Source organism: Lissotriton vulgaris, chromosome 3_1 (genome assembly GCF_964263255.1).
Source record: "Lissotriton vulgaris chromosome 3_1, aLisVul1.2, whole genome shotgun sequence".
Lineage (NCBI taxonomy): Eukaryota > Metazoa > Chordata > Amphibia > Caudata > Salamandridae > Lissotriton > Lissotriton vulgaris.
The window spans coordinates 2,004,605,443-2,004,628,989 of record NC_141689.1 but is presented as its reverse complement, the minus strand read 5'-3'; the positions used below and the strand labels follow the sequence as shown (position 1 = coordinate 2,004,628,989).

At 42.0% G+C, this 23,547-nt stretch overlaps 1 protein-coding gene across 1 annotated transcript in view; it reads right to left on the bottom strand.

Moving 5' to 3' along the window:
* The window catches only part of WWC2 (WW and C2 domain containing 2), a 957,428-nt gene that overhangs the window by 677,522 nt on the left and 256,359 nt on the right, over positions 1-23,547 (bottom strand). The window contains exon 2 of the mRNA XM_086962466.1: positions 4,221-4,330. Coding sequence (XP_086818592.1) covers positions 4,221-4,330 — 110 coding nt within the window. The remainder of the gene's footprint in view (positions 1-4,220; positions 4,331-23,547) is intronic.

The window sequence follows — 23,547 nt, the reverse complement described above, 5'->3', positions numbered from 1 at the left end:
GGTTAATTGGTGGGCTGCTTTTGATGTGAATGTGGAAATCTATCCATTCAATTTGCGGTATGTCCGATTCCGCCCTTCCTTGTAATTGATGTCCATCATGTACGAATCAGGACAATGGCAGAGAAAGGCTTCCGCTTCCCCATGCCAAGCTTAAAATGGGGGCTAAAGAGTCATATCCTCATTGTAAATGGACACACAAAAGGCAAAAGATGGTTGCCCCATTTGGCAGTGCATTAAATAACATCTGTAAAGACTGGATCACTCTTTCACCAGTGGCACACCATTGAAAACCTCAAAAGCGAATACAATTTAACAAGTAACAGTGAGGAAGTAGAAATCCATTCCTGAAGCATGATGCTAGCAGTTCAGACAATTCCAAAGCCATCAACTATACTCCCTCACAACCCAGTCCCTACTGAATATTACCTCCATTATGCAAGTGGCATATTTGAATACCTCTTTAGCACAAAAACTGAAAATGTGTGTATTTTACCCAAAACAGCAGGACTCATTTTGAAATGTTGTTTATTGTCTTAGTACTAATCAGGTTTCATGCACAAAGAGTAATAAAGAACCTTCGAGCTTTTAACACTACTGCAGTTCACATATCCGTGCATGCGTCTTTAACACCTTGACCAGGCGTTTACCACACTTACCAGCTCTTGAAGACATCAGCACCAGTTAATAAGCAATCTCTGCATAATTAATGAATTCATGTTTATAATTCCTATAGGGTTTCCTACCACACAGATGTGTCCTTAATGACTAGGTGTTGTCTCATTGTCGACGCGTTCATTCTGTCACAAGGGTCGATCTGCATGATCAGTGGTAGTCAAAGTGGCTTCAAAACTGTGCCAAAATAATTTACGAAAAGGCTCTCACTTGGTCTTCTTATCATCAGACATCTCAGTGAAAATAATTAAAGTTACAACAGAAATGTAGCCAGCAAAATAAGTATAAAACAGAAAATCAATTGTATGCTCAGAGCACATACATTGTCCAAGGAAACAGCAGGCAAAACAGATTAAAAAGACACTGAAATAACCACATCATTCAGAATATGTAACAAAATACCCTGCACATAAAAAAATAATATGTGCTCAAATAGATTGTATACATTTCGAGGGAGCCTGATAATACATGATAATAAGCAAACCGTGTAACTGTGCCAAGTAAGTTAAAGTGAGCCTGCAGTCAAGAGTTTCTAAAATAAAAATATGGCCAACCAAGAACCCACTAAAAACTTCTCTCTGCACCGGATAATAATTCAAGTCCATTTATACTGCTGTGCACCATACACATTATACAGAGCAAGACTGGGACATTTTCAAATACATAACATACTGTCAGCACGGGCTTAGGAGCAAGATGTTACACCAAAATAAAGACATTTCTCTTGCTTTCTGTCAGGAGCAAGACGGTTATTAAAATACAAATCCATTATGAATCTTTGCACCAGAAGTAAACTAATGACTTTAAAATACATTGCATAAAATTCATGTTTTTGCACTTTACTGTCCCTGCACAGTTCTGTTGAAAGAAGCTTCACATAATACACAATGACTTCTGCTAACAGGCTACAGCCTTCACCCATGAAATGTTTCACAGACCAGCCACGACCAGCGATGCAAATTAATTCACAAAATGTTTCTGTTCTAAAGAGGGAGAACTTGTGCACATTTATAAGTTGTGCGCATTTTAAAGGCCTATAATTAACAACACATAAACGTCAAGTACATTTTTAATTTGTTCATTAGCTTTCTCATCACCAGTTGTCATGGCCTGTGATCGGTCCACAATAACACATTACCCACATCAATATCTCTCATTCCATCATGGTACAGCCTTCAATGCTAAATAACTCTTGCCTGGAGTACTATTTGGCAACCTGAGCTGGCTTTATAAAACACAAATATTAAATATATTATTTGTTTCAATGGATCACCAATGTAGTTGTGATAATTGATCGAATTTTCTGGTGGAAACAGAAGTCTGGCTAATCAACGTAGGGCTGGCCTGATAGATGCTGGTGCGTTATGAGGGATACCGCTAGAATTGGCACTTCCAAATGCAGGAGACAGTTTATGTCCAGCAGTTTTGAAATGTGCAGGTGAAAGAAGGCAATGGATCTCTTTGAGAGTATGTAGGTGAAAATTGGCTTATTTGGCAATTCTATTGATGTGTGGGATAAAAGTTTACTTTGAATCCCAGCAATTTTACTGATAATTTAATTCAAAATGTGCTTGGATGTCTCTCTCTATCAGGGGCTGCTCCTTCGTTGAAGCGGAAGAGCGTCGCACCAATGAAATTACCCCCATAGCCCCAGTGATGAAAAAAAAAATGGCAATTCATTACCATTTTATTTTTCATCCCTCGTCCGGAACAGAGTGTCAGGACAGGGTGGGACCTGCTGAGTGACATCATTCAGGGATGAGGATGGGTTGTTATGCACAGCTTAAAGTGTGCCTATCTTTTTGGCCGTGCATAGAACAATTACCAGTCAATAAATATAGACAAAATCAAATCTATATTTTAGAAAGACTTGTCCAGCCGGACAGGGGTCCTTCAGGTTTACTGAATAACGTAGGGAACATCGTCTTGACCGCCTTTATCGGCTTGCCCTGGCGTCGACCGGTTGCGATCCTGTAACGCGGTAACTACAGCCTGAACTGGGGCTGCAGAATCGAACTACATGAGTATTAACTCGTAAGAAATGCTATGCCGCGCACTGCCTCGGCAAATTAAGGTTTAATGAAAAAGGCAATATAACTGTCTGTCCTGATGATGGTTCCCATAACCCTTTAGGGGAACCGAAACGCCGTCGACTTGCTCATGCACCCTATACAGATGTTTGATTGTATAGATTGTTGTAACGGTGCTAATTGATATTTTCTGCACAATGTATTTGTAAACAGAAAAACGCTTGTTTTTGCCTTCAAACCTTTCCTATTCCCTGCCAGGGAACATCGTCTTGACCGCCTTTATCGGCTTGCCCTGGCGTCGACCGGTTGCGATCCTGTAACGCGGTAACTACAGCCTGAACTGGGGCTGCAGAATCGAACTACATGAGTATTAACTCGTAAGAAATGCTATGCCGCGCACTGCCTCGGCAAATTAAGGTTTAATGAAAAAGGCAATATAACTGTCTGTCCTGATGATGGTTCCCATAACCCTTTAGGGGAACCGAAACGCCGTCGACTTGCTCATGCACCCTATACAGATGTTTGATTGTATAGATTGTTGTAACGGTGCTAATTGATATTTTCTGCACAATGTATTTGTAAACAGAAAAACGCTTGTTTTTGCCTTCAAACCTTTCCTATTCTCACCAACAGTAATTACCCCGCGAGTGTTGGGCACAGGCTTGTGTACCACACAGGGGTTTTGTGGAAGGTATTCTTGTTCTACTTATGTAATTTCTGTTTATTCAGTAAACCTGAAGGACCCCTGTCCGGCTGGACAAGTCTTTCCAAAATATAGATTTGATTTCGTCTATATTTATTGACTGGTAATTGTTCTATGCACGGGACCATTGTTGTTTCAAAAAATTGCTCCCCAAGGTCCCTGGCTGACTGTATTGGGGTCCCTTGTTGTTAAAAAGAGTATCTTTTTGGCCGGCCGTCTTGCTACGGCCGGCCACACATGCGCACTTTAAACATCTCTAACCCAGCTGTCTTAAGACAGCTGGGTTAGAGCAAGTGTGGGCCGCTAGAGAACTGTGGGGCGCCACGTGAAGGTGCTCCCTCCATTCAGGGTGCTTCTCTCATGCTGCAGTGCAGTGCGGAGGATGTTGTGTTCGTCGTCAGGTAAGTATTTTGTTTACATTATTTTCACATGCACACAGCTGCCCCCCACTTCCCGTAGATGCCAGCCACCACTGTTCTCTATTCCCCCCACATGTTAAATCTCAATCGCTGTGTTCTTTCTGATTCTTACTATGTATCCCTATCTTATGCCTCCGAGTTTGTTTGAAACTGCATCAAAAATGTCAAAAGCAGATCCATTCAAATACATTTTGCTTCACTATAAATTAGAAAGTCAGAAAGTGACAACAGCACATGCTTCAAAATTCTTTTCCCCTAAACCCCCAACATTTTGAAATGCTTGTGAATTAAATAGAAACACAATGTTTTCCCCACTTTTACAGGCCCATTCATATATCAACCAGATAATGTCAAACCTCCTATGTGATTTCAGCATAAATGTGAAACCATACTTACGGTTCGCATGGTCAATGTAATAGACCCCAATTTGAGGATCGTAGGCAGCTTCCCATCCCCATGGCAGTTCATCACCAACGCAGTCTGCAAATGACAGCGGCTTTGTTAACCTATGAAAAATGTAACATTGCAAGTTACAACTTTAGAAAAATAACCTGTAATGCATACAGCGTTCATAGTATCTCGCAGGGATGGATATCAAAGAGTAGGTGGAGGTGGTATTATAGGCACAAAAGCACCATACTGGCATATTTCCATGGTGTCACTTACGCCTAAACTATTGTATGTTCAATATTTACTCAAAAGTTTTTTCAGATTACAGGATCGTTTCCCCTTTGCCGTAATGGGTTGTCCCACCTAATATCCAAAAGCATGAAAAAAATTATCAAATGCTCAGTTCCTCAACTTACATTTGACCATCAATTTTTAAGACATTGTAAGTATTCAATCATTGTTTCACCAATCTCTACAGTATGGCCCCTTACACACACAATACGTTTTTTCAAATCTTTGTTTTGACTGTTTGGACTCCCTGACAGATTTGGCACTAAAAGCCCTTGAGTGTCGCAACATTGAATGCATGATGGCATGCACCCATCTGGCAGGTTCTTATGAATGATCAAGTTAAAGCAAGTAACTGAGCAGCAATCATTTCTCTCCCTAACACAATATAAATGTAACTGATAAAACAGAACAACTAAGTCTATATAACCATACTTGGAGACTCAGGACATGGTAATTTATTTCCCTTAGGTCTACACTATATCATCCAGTCCCATGTGTAAGTTCAAGTGACAGTTCACCATTTAAAAACTAGGTAAAGGTGCATTGTCCCTCCAAACCGTAGGTACATATTTGTTTTTTTTGTTATTTTAATTTCAAAGTATTTTATTGATTTTACAAGCAAAGACATTAGCATTTCTGTTACAGGGTTAGCCAAACGTAGTTTGTACAGCAGTGTTTACAGGCACTTTGAAACATATGTTCAGCTAACCCCCTCTGACTTGACTTGCTGAAAATAAGGAAAAGGGTGATAGAAAGAAGCAGGAGAGAAAGGGGTGAAAGGAGGATACAAGAAAGGTTCTGTAGTAATGAGACTAATAAGACTCATTGCCGCGAGACAAAGCCGTCACCTCACTGGCTTGCTTGTGGCGAGATTGGTAGCCAAGTCAGCCCACCCATCGCCCCGTAGGGCCATGGTATTAGCGCTCCATCTCTTCGTCCTACCACACATCGAGGAGGGGGGGGGGGGGGGCAGGTGTTGTGTCATCGGGAGAAAAATTGTTTCATGGGGGTTCGTAAGAGTCTAGGTACTTGTCGAGTGACTTCCACATCCCCCCGGTTGCTGGCCTCTAGGGTGAGTTCTGTAGTGCAATGTTATCCGCACCTCTGAGGTGCGTAACCCAATTGAACCAGCCTTTATATGAGGTCTTACTTGTATCTTTCCAATTGGCTAGGCCCATTTTTACCGCCGCGGTCAGCAGCAGGTCTAGTAGGTCTTTGTCATGCTCTGATCTTAGTTCTGCAGTCATGAATGCGGTGGTGAGGGAGAAATAATCAGTTGTTAGAGTGCAGCCCAGTGCTCTATTTATGAAACCAAAGATTTTCTCCCAGTATGTTTTGAGTGTTGGGCATTTGTTTTGGTGCAACCAACTACTCTTTCATCTAATTTATAACATGCCAGTCTTGTCTCCTTATGGTTCATTCAAGAGACCATACACACAGGCAATTCCACAGGTAATTTTAATTCGTTTTCTCACTTTGCAAATCGTTATCATTTTCATTAGTTACATACATCATCTATACGTGACAAACTTATCCACTTTTTGTATTAATGGGTGACCATTAATAAAAAACAAATAACTACTTTCTTGGTCGTCAGAAAGGCTTGTGGAGTCAATGCCAGTTTTGAAATGACCATTGAACTAGTCTGAACAGCATGTGGAGCAATTAAATATTTGAAACAGCACTGCCAAAGCCAGGAAGCCTTGCCTTATTGACCTATTAGCTTGGCACATGCTTTCTGCTGATGCCCTGAAGCACTGGCAAAATGCTTTTTTTCAGAAAAAGGCATGATAACGAGCAGCTGCAGGCCACGCCATTCTGAAGGCACACGCGTGCACATGCTTGATTTGAGGCGGAGGAGGCCATTTAGATTGGAAAATAAAAATGAAAATTTTCAATAGTGAAGTCACCTAACAGCAGATGGCAGCCACTGTGCTCTCCCAAAAATTAAAATAAAAAAATATTTGAATGACAGTGAGGGGTGGAGGAGAGGGCAGGGGGGAACAAGAAAGGAGACGATGGGGAGCAGGTGGATTGAAGTAACGAAGGCCTGTAAAAGTGCTGGAATGCGTAGTGGGCCCACAGCAAACAACAGCTTTAAGTCTCTCCATTCAAAAAATGTAATTAAATGAAAACATCCTTCAAGGCCCAAGAGTGGCAGGGGAGCAACAGAGCAGGTGGTTGGGGTAAAAATTAAAAGTTCAAATACAGTCCAGTGAAACCCACAAGACAAAAAAAACATTGCTGCCTCACAGACTTAAAGTTACATGGACTTTACACAGGGAAAAAACTCTTCTAATGATGATTTTACCTTCCTGCATTCATTTAATCCCTTAAATCATGGCTTTGGTTGAATGCCTTTAAAAGATTGGCCTAAAATGGCATGGTGTAAACCACATTTATAGATGCACAGAGTGTCACTGTCACATGCTATGCATTACCTTATATTGAGGGAAGAAAGGGGCGCCATGGCAGGCTCAAAGCTTGAGTCATGGCCACTTCCCAAACTCAACAATGATATAAACATTTGGTCATCTCCTGCCACATAATCATACTAGCTCTGCCATGGTAAATCTCTTAATAGTAGTTTGGGGGCGGTCAAGTTGATGAAGTCCATATTTCATAGGAAAGTGTGAAATATTTTCCAATTTTGAAGATTCCTATGAAACATAGGTTTTGATATTACTGCAGTTTGTATAATAAAATCACCGAAATATACATTATATAGATATCTATATATATCGTTATACATGTGTATATATTTATAGGTGTATATATATATATATATATATATATATATATATATATATCAATGTGCGCCATTAATCTTGTTAAAATGACTTTTCTGCCTCTTGATTTTCACTTACAGGGGCATTTTTTAACCGCTTCTTATTGAGGCTGATGGTTTCCTACTGATTCCGGGACACATAATGCAGAATGTACACCTTTTGGCTATACTTTAAGACAAGGAAGATGTTATGGTCTTTGTTTAAAAAAAGTACGTGAACAGCCCAACCAGAACTATGTTCTGTCAACACAAATGGCATGCAGATACAATTAATTGGTATCCATACACAATTAATTACATTTATTAACACATATCCACACTCACAAATGTATCCCATTAGATGGAAAAACAGAAAGGGTTTCATGAATTTCATGTGACGGGTTCTCCTTCAGGGGAGAGTTCCAATAGCTTATGTCCTGGTGGCTGGCGCTTGTCGCGCCTTGACCTAGGGTTATGTTGGAAAATCATTGAGTTATGGAGGGAATTTATGATGTAGACAAAGAATCTTGAACTCGGCTCTCAAAAGCGCCATGGAGATAGTGGGAGCTTTGTCTTGGGGACATGATCTTGTTTCTTTTTTATGGGAACTTTATTTAAATATTTTATAGGCTGGCAAAGGTGCATTCAGCATTACCATTACAAGTATATAGGCATGTTGATCTTCTCAATGATGTAGGGGATTTTACAGGAGTCCATGTTTCGGACAAGTTAATAACATTATACAATATTCTAGGAATCAAACGCCCGAGTGATATTTAAATTGTCATATACAAGAAGACCGGTCTTGTGACAGAAAATAGTGAACACGACAAGCTGTTAGTCATGTGAGGGTGGAGATAGGCATCACAAATCAGACCTCTTGACCATACTGATGGTAGGTCTGGTGACTTTCAAAATTAAGCTGTGGTCAAGTGAGCAGCCTGTAGCACGCGAATAAGCAATTTATCCACAGAGGTTATTAAAGGGTAGAAATGTACTTCCCTAGAATAACCCAAGAATAGTATTTATGAATCTAAGGGTAGCGAAAGTCCATTGACCTGAGAAATCAGGTGCAAAACCACTAAGTTTGGATTTCAGGATCGGTCCATCACATGTACATCACAGTTCCCCAACCTTTACATCTTCCTTATTAATCATCAGTGGAGTCAAACTAAGTGGGGGGGAGTACTAGGGTAAAATCACAGCACATTAGGATTGTATATGTGTTCTCGTTGTCTTGGGTGCATTTTGAGGACTTTGCAGCGTTGTCAATTAGGTTTCTTGAGAAATCTCAATGCCTTGTTCCTCTTCCAAATTTTTCATGTATTTGTGCTTTTGGAGTCAGTGGTTTCTCCCAGCATCGCATAAAGCTTTGCAATTTCATTGGCGATTCAAAAGCCATGATAAAGTGGTTCAATGGGCTTAATTTTGTTAAATTCCTTTCCTTACAGCTATCATTTTTTGGCCCAGGGCAGCATATGAAGTAGTCTATAAGTATTGATAGGAGATAAAAATGAAATTAGTTACACTGGGGTCTCTATTCAGAAGCAAGATATTTACAGTCACTGTACAGTTCACCCAAGTGTGAAGGTAAGCTTAATCTCCATGTTAGAAATGTTGGATCAACAATGATCACCATGGCCTGGAAACCTGGGCTGTGAACTCCTAAGTGTCCTAGGGGAGAGATAGGTTGTAAATTGTGACCATTCCCCGACACACAGCTAACTCCGAGTGTCACAGTAATACATTTAAGCAATAAAGAATAGATAGTCCACGCAAATAGAATTTTCAACATTTGTGATTCTAACCACCCCCACCAAATAATGGTCAATACAATGTCTCTTCGCAGTTTTTTGAGCTCTGTTGCCCCAAGTAATGCTATTCATTTCTGCTGAATGCCAGTGAGTGTCTATCAATGACATTAAATAAACAGTAATTGGGTGATGTATAGGATTGTGGCATGAAATTCGTTTTGAGGTATTAGATTGTTCCGAACTATGAGATTTCAAGGAAGCCCGACCTATACAAATTTTTACACAGAATGTCAAGGAAATGCAGAATATTACTCCCACATAGACTGTGCAGGTATAAATATCCCCTAAAATGCCATCGGACAATTGATACACTTAAAGCCAGCATCCAACAGCAAACCACTTTGGTTTAGGGAATATGTTACATTTGGGCACCTCGATATGGAGAAGTTGACCCTGAAGACAGAGGCCACTGAAAAAATCTGTATACCAGACACCAAGACAGGAACTGTTTTTTTTTTTTTTTTTTTAATAAATTTTTATTGCAGGAAAGAAAAAACAACATCACATTGCATACAAATTTCAGAGGCAAAAATATCCAAACATAAATTTAACGGTTACATAAATACAGAGGATAACAGTGTACATCCAAAAGTAAATCATTTTAGTTTAGTTGCTGCCGATACATATAGATCAGATAAAAGTACCCCAAATGTTTTGCCTCGCTTTCAATGCCTTAGTACCCCTTAGCTTGGCCAATGAAAGTTCCATCGTATGTATTTCATTAATAAGATTCCACCACTCCATAATGTTGGGTGGTTCCTTAGAGATCCAAGTCCGTGCAATAACCAACCTAGCACAAGCAATAGCAATAGAAATCAAGTCTTTATACTTATTATTAGTATCTTGTATATCTAGCAATACTAAATGTGCCGAAAGTGTTGGAAATATAATTTGTCTACTGTTTAAAGCCGCGGTTAATCCTTTCCAAAATGCTGTAAGTTCCGGACATTGATAGAGCATATGTTCTATACCGGCGGCTTCTAGATTGCATTTGGGACATTTAGTTCGCTCGCTGGGACCATTTCCCGGGGTCCAGCTAGCAATTCTTTGAGGTGTATAGTATATTGGAGTCACCGTTCTATATAATTGAAGCCTTAAGCTTGAGGATTGGACCACTAGGTTTATTTGTCTGAGCGAGGCTGCAATCTGGCAAGGATTGATGTTCACACCTAGTCGGATAGTCCATTTTTCCGCCATGTTTTCACAGTCTCCTTGCTTGTGGCTACTTAAGTAGGCATAGCTCTTACTAATAAGTGATTTAGTGTGTTTCGAGTAAAGATATTTTAAGGTATCTGAGTTTTCTATTTTCTTAATTTTCATTTCATTAACCAAATAATCTTTCATCTGAATGTATTTAAAATACATTGTGTCTCTAATTTTGTAGATTAATTTTAATGCGTTAAAGCTCAAAAAACCATCCGAGCCATATAAATCACCTAAAGTGCTTATACCTTGTTCCAGCCACAATGCTGCCGCGCCATCTGAAAAGAAGCCTGGTAGCCCTGTATTCCCCCAAATCTGTAGCTCCGCGTTAAAGAAAGGTATTTTACAAAAAATCATTATTTGGTCCCAGATTCTTTTAATATGTCTCGCGGTCTTAAACTTGACTCTCTTAAAATAATTAGGGTCATGCACACGGTACAAAAACTGATTAGTATCTTGTCCCAACATAAATTGATGGAAAAATAAGGAAGCATCATTGGTTATTAGGCTACGTATGCGTTGAAAAAAAGTTGCAAAAAAATGTAGTTTAAAATCCGGGAAATTTAGACCCCCCTTTTTCAATTGAGAGTTTCAAACAAGCCATTGATCTACGAGCTTTTTTATATCTCCAGATATAACTGCTACATATGCTCTCCTTTTTTTTTATATATATATATGTTGTTGAGTTGTAGAGGAATAGATCTAAATAGGTACAGCAATTTTGGTACAATCTTCATCTTTATTAAGTTTATACGTCCTACCAGGCTCAATGGAATCTTATGCCAGTTTTTTAAAGATGTAGTTATTTCCTTAAGTAAAGGGTCATAGTTCAGTGCTACGATTTTCTCTATTTCTGCTGGAAGCTTAACTCCTAAATAGATAGCATTAGTACAGAGTCCCAATATCGGTTGAGCAGGTTTGTAGTTGGCGATTACTTGGGTTTTTCCAACGTTTAGTTTATAGCCTGATATCTCTCCAAATTTACTAGCTTCTTTAATTATCTCAGGGAGTGCCAAAACTAAGTCTGTAGTGAATATAGCTATATCGTCAGCAAAAGCGGTTATTTTCAAACTCTTGCCACCATGTTGTATTGGTATTATATTATCTTGGACGGACAAAGCATTTAAAAATGGTTCCAGGGCTAAAGCGAAAAGCAGGGGTGATAAAGGACACCCCTGCCTTGTCCCCCTTTTAATTGCAAAGTTCGCTGAATTAACTCCAGCATAACTAACTATTGCCATTGGTAGTTCATATAAGGATCGAACCCATCTGAGATATTGTCCCTGTATACCGAATGCGCTCAAATACTCCCACCCCACTCGGTCGAACGCTTTCTCTGCGTCCAGCATAACCATTCCGAGTGGGGTGTGAGTTGTCGAGGCTACATCAAATGCAGTCACTGCGGTATTAATATGGGTAGTGGTGTCTCTCCCCACTACAAACCCATGCTGTTGGCAGTTCACTAAATCAGGCATAATAGGGGCGAGACGGTTAGCCAGGATTTTGGCAAAGACCTTGGCATCAGTATTTATCAATGAGATGGGCCTATAAGACCCTCGGTCCTTTGGTGGTTTGCCCTTTTTTAGAAAAAATATTATTTTTGCAGTTCTCCAAGATATAGGAGCGCTTCCTGTTTGACCTACAGAATCTATCACCAAATGAAAAAGCGGTATGAGTTCTTTCTCACAAATTTTATATAGTTCTATAGGCAGGCAGTCTTCTCCCGCAGCCTTTCCTGAAGGTAGTGCTTGAATAGCTAGCTCTATTTCAGTAATAGTAATCTTAGCCCCAAGTTGCTTAATTGCTTCAGTATCTAATCGGCTGAGCAGATATTTATCTAAATAATTTGTAATTTCTTCCCGAGAGGGTGAATTATCTGGGGTATATAAATGGCAATAGTATTTAGCAAATTGCTCTAAGATTTTCTCAGATTTTTTATATTCGAATAAGTCTGACACTATTATTGATTTTATAGTGGATTTAGCTTTTTTATCGGCTACCTTATAAGCCAAGTTCTTGCCGATTTGATCGCCCCCTTCATATTGGGCTAATTTATATTTATGTATTTTGAAACTAAATTTCTCCCTAAGAGTCTTTTTTAATGCCGACCTCATTGACACCAATCCTAATCTCAGTTCTTCAATATTTGTCTTCCCTTGTATTACAGCATCTATCAATTGTTGTTCGGCTGATAGAATACTAGATAAAGTTAGCTTATCTGCCATCCGTCTTTCAGTATTTTTCCTTAAAATGTATAGTTGTACATAGCCTCTAATGCTACATTTACACGCATCCCACACAAAATTAACCGTGGTTGAGTTAATATTAAAAGTTATAAATTCATTTATATGCGCTTTAATGCCCAAGACAATTTCAGCATCTGTACATAGATACCTAGGGAATGTAAACTGTCGGGGGGTTTGCTCTTTGTTAAGGGTTTTAAATTGTGTTGATTTTACTTGTGGAATCCTTCTTATAATTCATAACACAGTTAAAATCTCCCATTATCAATAGCTCACCCTCCCATTCAAGTAATTCGATGTTTAATTGCTCATAAAGTTTGGGTTTGTCAACGTTAGGACCATAAACCAAGCAGAATACATAATATTTTTCAGCAAGTTGCACCTGAGCAATTACCCACCTTCCCCTGTCATCAGCAGCAGTTTTAATGATAGCCATTTTTGTATGTTTCTGTTTCAAAATAGCTACCCCCCGGATTGAACCCCCTAACGTTGAGCAAACAACAAGATCATAGCCCATTTGAGATAAAAGTTTACGATCTTGAAACCCGATATGGGTTTCAGAAATAAGTGCCATATGGGGTCTATACATAATCATTTCTTCTTGTACCATTCTCCTTTTATCTTTACTGTTGAGGCCAGCAACATTCCACACCAAACATCTAAAAAAAGACATTAATTATAACAAAAATTTTCGTACTCCTCTGTATTATATATCGTTTAAAAAATAAAAAAGCTTTGTCTCTGTATCTGCCCATCTTTTAGCGTTATGGCATTTGACACAGATATGGAAGATACAACAAAAACTATAAAAGCTATACCAGGCACAGATACAGAGGATACAGAGGATACAAATGGAATTGCAATAACGTCTATTCCTCAAATATCAACTTCCCGGATACCCATGAAAGCATCAACTACAGCGAAAATACAAACACCAGAATTAACTTTGGGAGAACAGAAAATAAACAGCGATGATGAGGATTTACAAAATCAAGAACATGACTCCAATGATGAATACGAGGAGTTTTTTGAGGAAGGGGGGCTGCTCGAAAAGAAAGACTACTCTAAACCACAAACAGAAGCTAGCAACCCCTCAAGCCTCAAGAAATGGGGAAAGCTAAGAGCCAAAGCTAAGAAAGGTGGGAAAAAATTGAAACCTGCTGTGCTAACTACCACTTTAGCTTTAGAAATCGCTGGAGGGAAATCGACAAGCGGCCAAACCCCTCTGCTCAAATGGATGCAACCAAGAGGACGGTTTAAGAATACTTCCATGTCTGGCTCAGGAGCCACTTTTGCAGAAGTCAATGCCTCCAAAAATTTGCAACTCTCCACCGCTAACAATGTGGATTTGTTAGACCAAGATATAGACCTAGGATTGCTGGAGACATCTTCGATCAAAACTTTTGCTGACACTGCTGATACTATACCACCTAACACACTACCTATTGGATTAACACAATTGAACTCTAAAGGTAAAAATAAAGATACACTCCATGTTGATATTAGTTTAGATAGCGAGACCTTACCTGTACCACAAACTATACTACTCCCATTAACCCCAAATCCTTCCAAGACGCCCTCTGAAGCTTCCTCCTTGGACCTTATCTTAAAAACTTTGATGATACACCGCCAAGAAACGCAACAGAATTTCCTCCAACTAAGGGAAGATAATATCAAGGTACATAATTGTCTTCAGGAAGTTACTAATAAATTGAATGGGGTCACAAAAGACATCGAAGGATTACAACAAAGGGTCATTGAAGTAGAGGAGACGCTGGTTACCACTTCAGCTCAAACTAGTCAACACAAAGAAGATATAGGGTCACTACACAGCAAAATCGAAGAATTGGAAAATAGGCAGCGCCGACAAAACCTGAGACTTTTTGGAATACCTGAAGGGTCAGAGGGCTCGGATGCCAAGGCTTACTTGGTTAAACTTTTTCAAAGAGCTTTTCCAGACCTCTCTGACTGGGATTGGGACTCCCAACTACAACGGGTACACAGACTACCTTTAACTCTAAGGAACAAAGAAAGCAAATATCCACGACCTATTATGGTCTACTTCGGTAATTATTTGCTAAGACAAGCGGTCTCAATCAAAGCTAGACCGAATACCCCAGTGACATTAGACAATGTAACTTTCTTTGTTAAATCCGATCTTAGCAAGTCCACTATGGATAAAAGATGGGGATTACGCAAATTAATTGACCCTTTCAAGTCCATGGGGTCAATAGTCTATCTTCAAGAACCGGCCCGCCTTAAGGTTATGAAAGCTGGCCATACTTATTTTTTCACTGAGGTAAAGGAGGCTGAGCAACTCCTTGCAAAAATGAGAAAGAGAGAGGGGGGAGAGGGGAGGTTGAGAGAGGTAGAAAATGAGACTCATGCCTAACCATAACTGCATAGCGTAATTTAACAAGATACTCGGGCATATATTGTGAATTTGATTTCGAATCTTTTTTTTGTATGACAATAATACGGAGTGTGGGGGATCCTGGGGAGACCTCTCTGAAAGGCTGCCCCTTGAGCGGCAGCAGAAGATAGAGGTAGGCCTCTGGGTAGATACTGGGGGGAGGGGTCATGGGTTGGAGGGCTGGGTGGGACGGGTGTGCGGTTTTGCTGGGGGTGGGGCTAAAAGGGGAAAAATTGTATTGCAGGAACTGTTTTTTCTGAGTGGCTTACAAAGCACTGCACTTCATCAACAACAAGCATTTACAATGCACCGGTCTCGCCTTTGCAAAAGTTAGAGCTATTGGCATTGTAAAGAAACCATTTTTATTTATGTGTTGGTTGTGAAAACAGATAAATAAATGGCATTGTCATTTACAATGCCAATAGCTTAATCTCTCGCAAATGCCACACACAAACCCACACACACACAGAGCCCCCACACACACAGAGCCTCCCACACACACAGAGCCCCCCCCACACACACACAGAGCCCCCCACACACAGAGCCCCCCACACACAGAGAGCCCCCAACACACAGAGTCCCCCCCACACACACAGAGCCCCCCCCCCACACACACACACACAGAGCCCCACACAGACAGAGAGCCACACACACAGAGCTACGCACACACACACACACACATAGCCACACACACACACAGAGCCACACACTCACAGAGAGCCACACACCCACAGAGAGAGCCACCCACACACACCGAGCCACCCACACACACAGAGCCACCCACACACACAGAGCCACACACACACACAGAGCCACACACACACACAGAGCCACACACACACACAGAGCCACACACACACACAGAGCCACTGACACAGAGAGAGCCACACACACACACACACACACACACACAGAGAGCCACACCCACAGAGAGCCACACCTATAGAGAGCCACACACAGAGAGCCACACACACAGAGAGCCACACACACAGAGAGCCACACACAGAGCCACACACCTGCAGAGAGCCACACCCACAGAGAGCCACACACCCACAGAGAGCCACACCCACAGAGAGCCACACACCCACAGAGAGCCACACACACACACAGAGCCACACACACACAGAGCCACACACATACAGAGCCACACACACACACAGCCACCCACACACACACAGAGCCACCCACACAGAGAGAGCCACCCACATAGAGAGAGCCACCCACATAGAGAGAGCCACCCACATAGAGAGAGCCACCCACATAGAGAGAGCCACCCACACACACAGAGCCACACACACACACAGCCACACACACACAGAGCCACAGACACATAGAGAGCCACAGACGCAGAGAGAGCCACACACACACACACACAAAAAGAGCCAGACCCACAGAGAGCCAGACCCACAGAAAGCCAGACCGACAGAGAACCACACACACAGTGAGCAACACACACACAGAGAGCCACACACACAAAGAGCCACACACACACACAGAGCCACACACACACATAGCTACACATACAGAGAGCCACACAGAGAGAGAGAGACACCCACAGAGCCACACACACACACACACACAGAGCCACACACACAGAGAGCCACACCCACAGAGAGCCACACCCACAGAGAGCCACACACACAGAGAGCCACACACACAGAGAGCCACACACAGAGCCACACACACAAACAGAGCCACACACACACAAACAGAGCCACACACACACACACAGAGCCACACACAGCCACACACACACAGAGCCACACACACAGAGCCACACACACACACCGAACCACACACACACACAGAGCCACACACACACACAGCCACACACACACATACAGAGGCACACACACACACAGAGCCACACACAAACACAGAGCCACACACACACACACACACACAGCCACACACACACAAACTCTGACACTGCAAGCCCACTCAAATAAGGAGCATTGACAATCACCTCCAGTACTAATGTATCTTCCCGCCATTCTAAACAGAAGATGGGGACTATAATGCATACAAATGTAGTAGATAAATGTTGCTAGGCCTATTCGCTCACAAACTCTGCAACAGTATTCGTAGCCGTCCAGATTAGAGACTTAACAGTCAGGCCCAACAGTAAATACATTGCACCACAATAGTCAATAAAGGGCAATGTATAGCTCATACAACAGATCGAAACACCGCATAAGACTACGCAAAGCACACCACAAAGTATTGTGTCATACAAACTAAGGTAACGCAGGAGAAAATAACATATAACGGAGCGGCATAAGAAAACACATCACATATAACATACAATAAACATGACATCACATCGCGAGAGTGGCGAGCAGATTCCCAGATACTGACTCGTAGCAGATGTCCAATGAAATGTGATCGAATTTGTATACTCTCCGCAAACAACCCCACGTACTGAAGAAAGCCCCGTCCTCTCCCTTCCGTCCCCACTTTTATCATATTCGTCCTGGTTCTCACCTCCTCTCCATCCGCTGCCCCCAACCCCTGCCCTTTGTCGCCGCGCCCTTTGTCGCCGACCCCTGTCGCTCCTCCTCACTTTCATCACTGGCCCCTCTTTTTCGACCCCCTTCTGCCACTCCTTTCATTGCAGACTCCTTGGTTGACTTCCATCTCGGCAGCTCGACTGCGCAAGCGCAGCCATAGCAGGCCGAGACCTGAAAAGGAGAGAGGATAATCACACAATTAATGCCGATCTTCAAAGCCACTTTAGGACAGTGTTCAAAAGAGCCTCTTTCCGATGGTACTAACAAAAAAGAAGATGAAACTACGCCAGTCTTCAGGAATCATCGGTAAGTATGGCAGTTTTTGACCATGTGGAAATGGTAAAAGGAGTAAACAAGAAAGGAAAAATATTCAGAAGAATTAGAAGTGAACAGTGGCGTTTAATCGATGTCCCTCTTGTGCACGCAGGTGTACATTTTTACATTCAAGTGACAACCAAAGCAGGGCTGTGCTTCCGCTCGGGTTTAGGAGAGGCAAGATGTCCAACTTAATAGAAATGGGGGGTGGTTACTTCATACATGCTTGTACTCCGACTACTCTGATACTCCACACAAAGTGATATATGACATGTTAACATCGAATAATACGGGGCCGTGGGTTACACAGCAGTATCTTGCAAACAACCCAACGACAATGACTAATTCAATAAAGAAGAGGACACAACCTGTAATTTAAATGCTAATACGAGTCAGGCACCTTCCACTGTGAGTGCTAGTCAGCACGTTCACTTGCTGGTTGAGTTCTATTTATTGCACTATTGCTGCACACAAAGGAAGTGAAAAAGTTTCACGCAAACACAGGAACAAAGAAAAAAGATAGTATGTATTATGGAAGCAGAGTTACGCTCTTGTGTTAAACTACGGCCAAACTGTTTGGTTTTGGGACACAGCTGGATCCTGTTTCAGTCAAGGCTTATCTCTTGGGCATTATCGCCTCTCAAGAGGCAGGGACGTTGTGTACATTACCGCGACTTCGCCCTTCCACTAAAAGGCACGGAATCCCTTCAGCCCGGCAGACTCAAGGCAGCCTGGCAGTCATTAAATCTAGCGAGCTCGAGTGCACATGTGCGTACCCAACCCCACGCGAGACCTAACTAGGACAAGTCAATCCAGTCTTGCGTGGACATGGGAAGCTTGGCAGATACTCACTCACTTGATGCTGAAACAGTGGGCTTTTACTTGGCACACAATACACTTTACCAAAATAAGAGCAGTCAGTGATAAGCCTGTAGCCAATTCAAAGTACACTCTCATCGCAAAAGACGTAGGAGAAAGCTTTAAATACATATTTACGAATGGTCGGTTCAACCGAGAAGAGCACCAAAGCGCAATATAAATGTTCCATAAAAGAACATACTTTTAATGAAAAAATCAGTAGTAAAAGGGGGCATACCCTGCCAACTTATGGCGAACAAAGCGGTACAAAAGGGGGTGGTGATGTACGGAGCATCTGAACCAATAAAACACTCACACCCAGTCCCTTGCTCACTATGGCGGCCAAAAGCGGTACAAAAGGGGGTGGTGATGGACGGAGCATCTGAATCAATCAAACACTCACACCCAGTCAAAAGATCTGAGTTTAATCCATCACCGTTCTTTAGCCCACTCTGCCACCCCAGTTCAGACATGGCTATATGCCAATCAGTCTGACCCTGTGCCTCATGGGAACAGTCCAGCCCGAACTGCCAAGCCATGTCTTCCCTGGACCGGAAACAAGCTTCCGAGGACCGGTTTCTGGCATTCCAGCCATCTTCAGCCCGGCTTGCTTGAATCCAGTGGCAAAGTGAGCAAGGGACTCACGTCTGAGCTTACCCTGCCACACCAATGGCGGCGAAAAGCGGTAAAAAGGGGGTGGTGATGGACGGAGCATCTGAATCAATCAAACACTCACACCCAGTCAAAAGATCTGGGTTTAAGAAACCGGTCCTCGGAAGCTTGTTTCCGGTCCAGGGAAGACATGGCTTGGCAGTTCGGGCTGGACTGTTCCGATGAGGCACAGGGTCAGACTGATTTGCATATAGCCTTGTCTGAACTGGGGTGGCAGAGTGGGCTAAAGAACGGTGATGGATTAAACCCAGATCTTTTGACTGGGTGTGAGTGTTGATTGATTCAGATGCTCCGTCCATCACCACCCCCTTTTATACCGTTAATGAAAAAATAGCAAATTGTACAAAATCTATAGTCTATTGATGGGTTTTTAATTGAAAGATACAATTGTGCAATATTTTCCGACAACAGAAAGATTAAGGCGAAGACGGCGATGAAGAGATTCGGTTTGAATGTAACATCACAGTCAGATAATTTACCTATAAGAAGTATACACACCGCACCGGGAGAAGTCATTACAAACAAAATTATACTTTCTTATTGACGAAACGACATTCTCGAAACTGGCACAACAGTCAAAACACGCCCACCAGTCAGAAAAGGACGGGGCTTAAATGGAGAAAGAAAATAAAAAACACGCCCACCATTCTGAAAAGGACGGGGCTTAAAAATAAAGAAGAACGTCACTGGGACCTCTTCTCCAATGGCTGGCCACCGTTTAGGAAGCCAGCCAATGGAGAAGAGGGGCGGGGCTTAACCTCGCTAGAGACACTCACTCTATTCCATTAAGTCTCGCCAGAAAGACTGCGCATGTGCGCAGTCCTTCGCAGGCGGAGACCTACAGAGAGCTCATTTAAGGTGGAGACTTGCTGTTCTAGGTCTGTGATATTCAGGTCATTTTAGGTCCTTTGGGCCCAGAGTTCCATTGTCAATGTAATGAAAAGAGGCATCCCTGCCTAGTGCCTAGAGAAAGACTAACAGCAAACAAATGTTGATATATCTGTTTTCAGACTTTGGAAGTTAGATAAAATAGTTATGCTGTTTTGTCCCACAGTCTTGTTAGTAGTGTCCTTTCAATTCTATTGAATGCTTTCATAGCTTCCAATGACAACAGAGTCAAATGTGTGCTCGTATACCCAGACTGGGAAACTGATATTATTTCAACCCAGACAAGGTTAAAGCGAGAAACTTGAATTTTTGTATAGATGTTTACAACTTGATTTAGAAGCCTATATGAGCTGCATGTTTTCAGTTTATAGATTATGTCTATCAAGCAATCAGGACCAGGCGCTTTGCCTGCTCTGAATTCTTCTTCTGAAACAGGTTCCTCCAATTGCAAAACAACTATGGGGTCTAGTGGGAGAAACTCAAAATTAGCTAAATAACTATGAACATTCATAAGGTCATACACCTGGGTCATATATTTTATGATGCTGGACATTGTTTCTCAACATCTGCCTTTGTTGTCAATTATGCATTTAATGTAGTTTCTTATTTTAGCATTTTAGGTTTATGGGCAAACAGACAGTAAGCGTGGTCTCCCCATTCATAGTAATTTTTGTTTATGAAACAAAAGTTTCCTTGCTGTTTCAGTAAGCAGAAGTCGGTCCAACAACCCTATAGCCTTTCTAAGATATCTTTAAGTAGTCTTTAATTTTCAAGTCGGCCCTCTAGATCTTCAAGCCCAGGCTTGAGGGACACTTTTCTTTGCTTTGCCACTTGAACAAATGTTACTGTTGTGAAATCAGCCACCCCATGGTGACAGATTTTGTGGCATCCCAAACTATATCACAGGATACTATCTGTTGAGCATTTTCTTGAAAAGATTGGTTTAGGGAATCTCTGATTCAAGCACTTAATACTCGGTCATGAAACGCCATTCTAATTGAAAAAAGACATGGGAGTGCCCAAATAAGATCTTCATGCCTATTGTAGAGTCCAGAACAGACGCAATTTATGAGTGATTAATCTGGAAGACGTCTATTCGGGTTTACGAAATGTGCACGTTTTAATAAAATGTGTAATCCATATCAACAGGGCTCTAACCTTGCCATATATCATTCAGATTCACGTTCTTTATACCTTGGCGCTGTGAAGGAGATACTGGCTGAGTGAAGACTAAAGCTTGAATGCTCCATGGTGGGATTGAGCGTGATATTAAAATCTCAGCCTAATGTAAGACTGCCCCGCAAAACCTGGATACACTCTTGAATACGTCATTAGGGAACACTTGCTTCTCAGCCTTGGAGTGTATATTGAGAACAATGTAACCTGTCCCTGATTGACAACAACTTATAAGCCAAAATTCAACCATCTTTGTCTTGATATTGTGCAATTAGGGAGAAGGGAATAACTCTTCAAAATAGTATTGGCACCCCTTTTTTCTTGGTGGGAGCATGATGGGGAACCATTCTAACCATAATCTTTTTGTTTGGTCCTTTAACAAGTGGGTCTCCGGTAATAACATCACAATGTCTCTGTCCTTAGTAGTTAATCTTTTCAGCACTACATACCGTTTCGTAGGTGAATTCAATCCTTGAACCTTTAAAGTGACAGCACGGCTCCGGAGGCAACTGAAGGAGGTGGGCGAAGGAGCTGCTCGCGCACAATGAACGTGGCAATATTGGATTCAGCTGTGTTGTAAATATATTTATGTAGTGCACACTGTCCCTGACAAGGCATTAAAGCTCTTTACGGCGGCAGCACACTACTCCTGAGCTCAAAGTTAGTGGTTACTGCTGAGCCCAGAGTTAGTGGTTAATCCAGTGGTTAATCCAGTGGTTATTTCTGTTGATTTTTTCTTCTTGTTAAGATTAGGCCTGCGCTGCCCATTCGTTTACATCAGCTTCTTTGTGGAACATTAAATAATGATTATTAACGCTGTGCTCCCAAGCGGATGCCTTGTGGGGTGAGCAAATAGGGCAGATATTATTGTCTTTTCTAGAGATTAAGCTTTAAAGAGAGGGGTTGGGGTCCATAATGTGGGGATATGTGCAGTCTGCAAAAACACAACCATAGCAGGAGCGAAAAACATGCCGGTGACTTGCAGAAGGCGCCATGGGGAGAGAGTAAGGCGTGGTGAGGATGGAGGGTAAGGGAGTGTCATCCACGTAAAAAAGGAAAAGGTGCTAATGACGGTTCTAAAAAAAGATCTGATTTCATTCATGGTTTGGAGACTACTGTGGAAGGAAAATAACCAAAAAATCTGATGTCCAACATGTGACGTCGGCCATGAAAGAGAGAGAAGAGGAAACACATCTCACTCCAACAGTGTATATGCACAGTACGTTGCAACAGCCTCCAACAGGAAGTCATTGTTCTCATATGAAAACATTTCAGCCATCCAATTCAGTAATGGGAAGGAACATACATGTTCCTCAATAACCGGAGCCTCTAGTACCATCAGAGGACAACTCGGGTTCTCTTCAATAAAACTGCGTGCCAAGAAGTCATGCGCCGCTGCAAAAACATTCAAACGTCCCAGGACTCCATGCATCGCTGCAAAGGCCATAATCCTGTCGCCAGAACAAAGCAATTCATGAGCAACTAAGGGGCTCATGAGTTGATCATAATCCGCGTTGGGAGACACCGTATTGCAGAGACACAAATCCAGGGCCCAGTCGAAATCGCAGCTCAGGCAATGAAAGACAGGCTGGACGCATGTGAAAAAGGAAAATCGAAACGATAATCCATAAACTGCACCCAATGTAGCAAGAGGCAGCGCTCCATAATAATCAAGCATTCGGTTGCTGAGCAGCAACAGCCGTGGCAGATCGTCTTGTAACACAGGACGTGCATCCATTTTGAAATAAGCAAAGCAACAGAAGCACTCCTGCAACCAGAGCGAGCGTAAGGGAAATCCACCAAATAGGCTGGAAAAAAATCGAATAAAAAAATGCCAGGAACACACCAAATATAATTTGAAAAGAAGTCACAAGGCCACTACTAACAACTTTAAAAAAGTGAGCCAGCCCTGTGGTGGAGGAAGCATTAAAGATAGTGTGAATTAATTCTCAGAAATGCAAGGGCAAATCCATATTTAATAAAGCATGCACCTCTGTGCGGGTGTTTGCCATGTGGAGGACAAATGTTTCACGAGCAGATGTGGGGGCGACTTCTTTTTGAGACAAAAGAGCTCTTATGCGACTCATCTTGTTGAACTCTGCTTTCAAGGTCTGAATCGATGGCTAGATGGAAACATCCAGCTTCCCATGTGGAGGAGGAAACATTACGTTTTTACAGCAAAC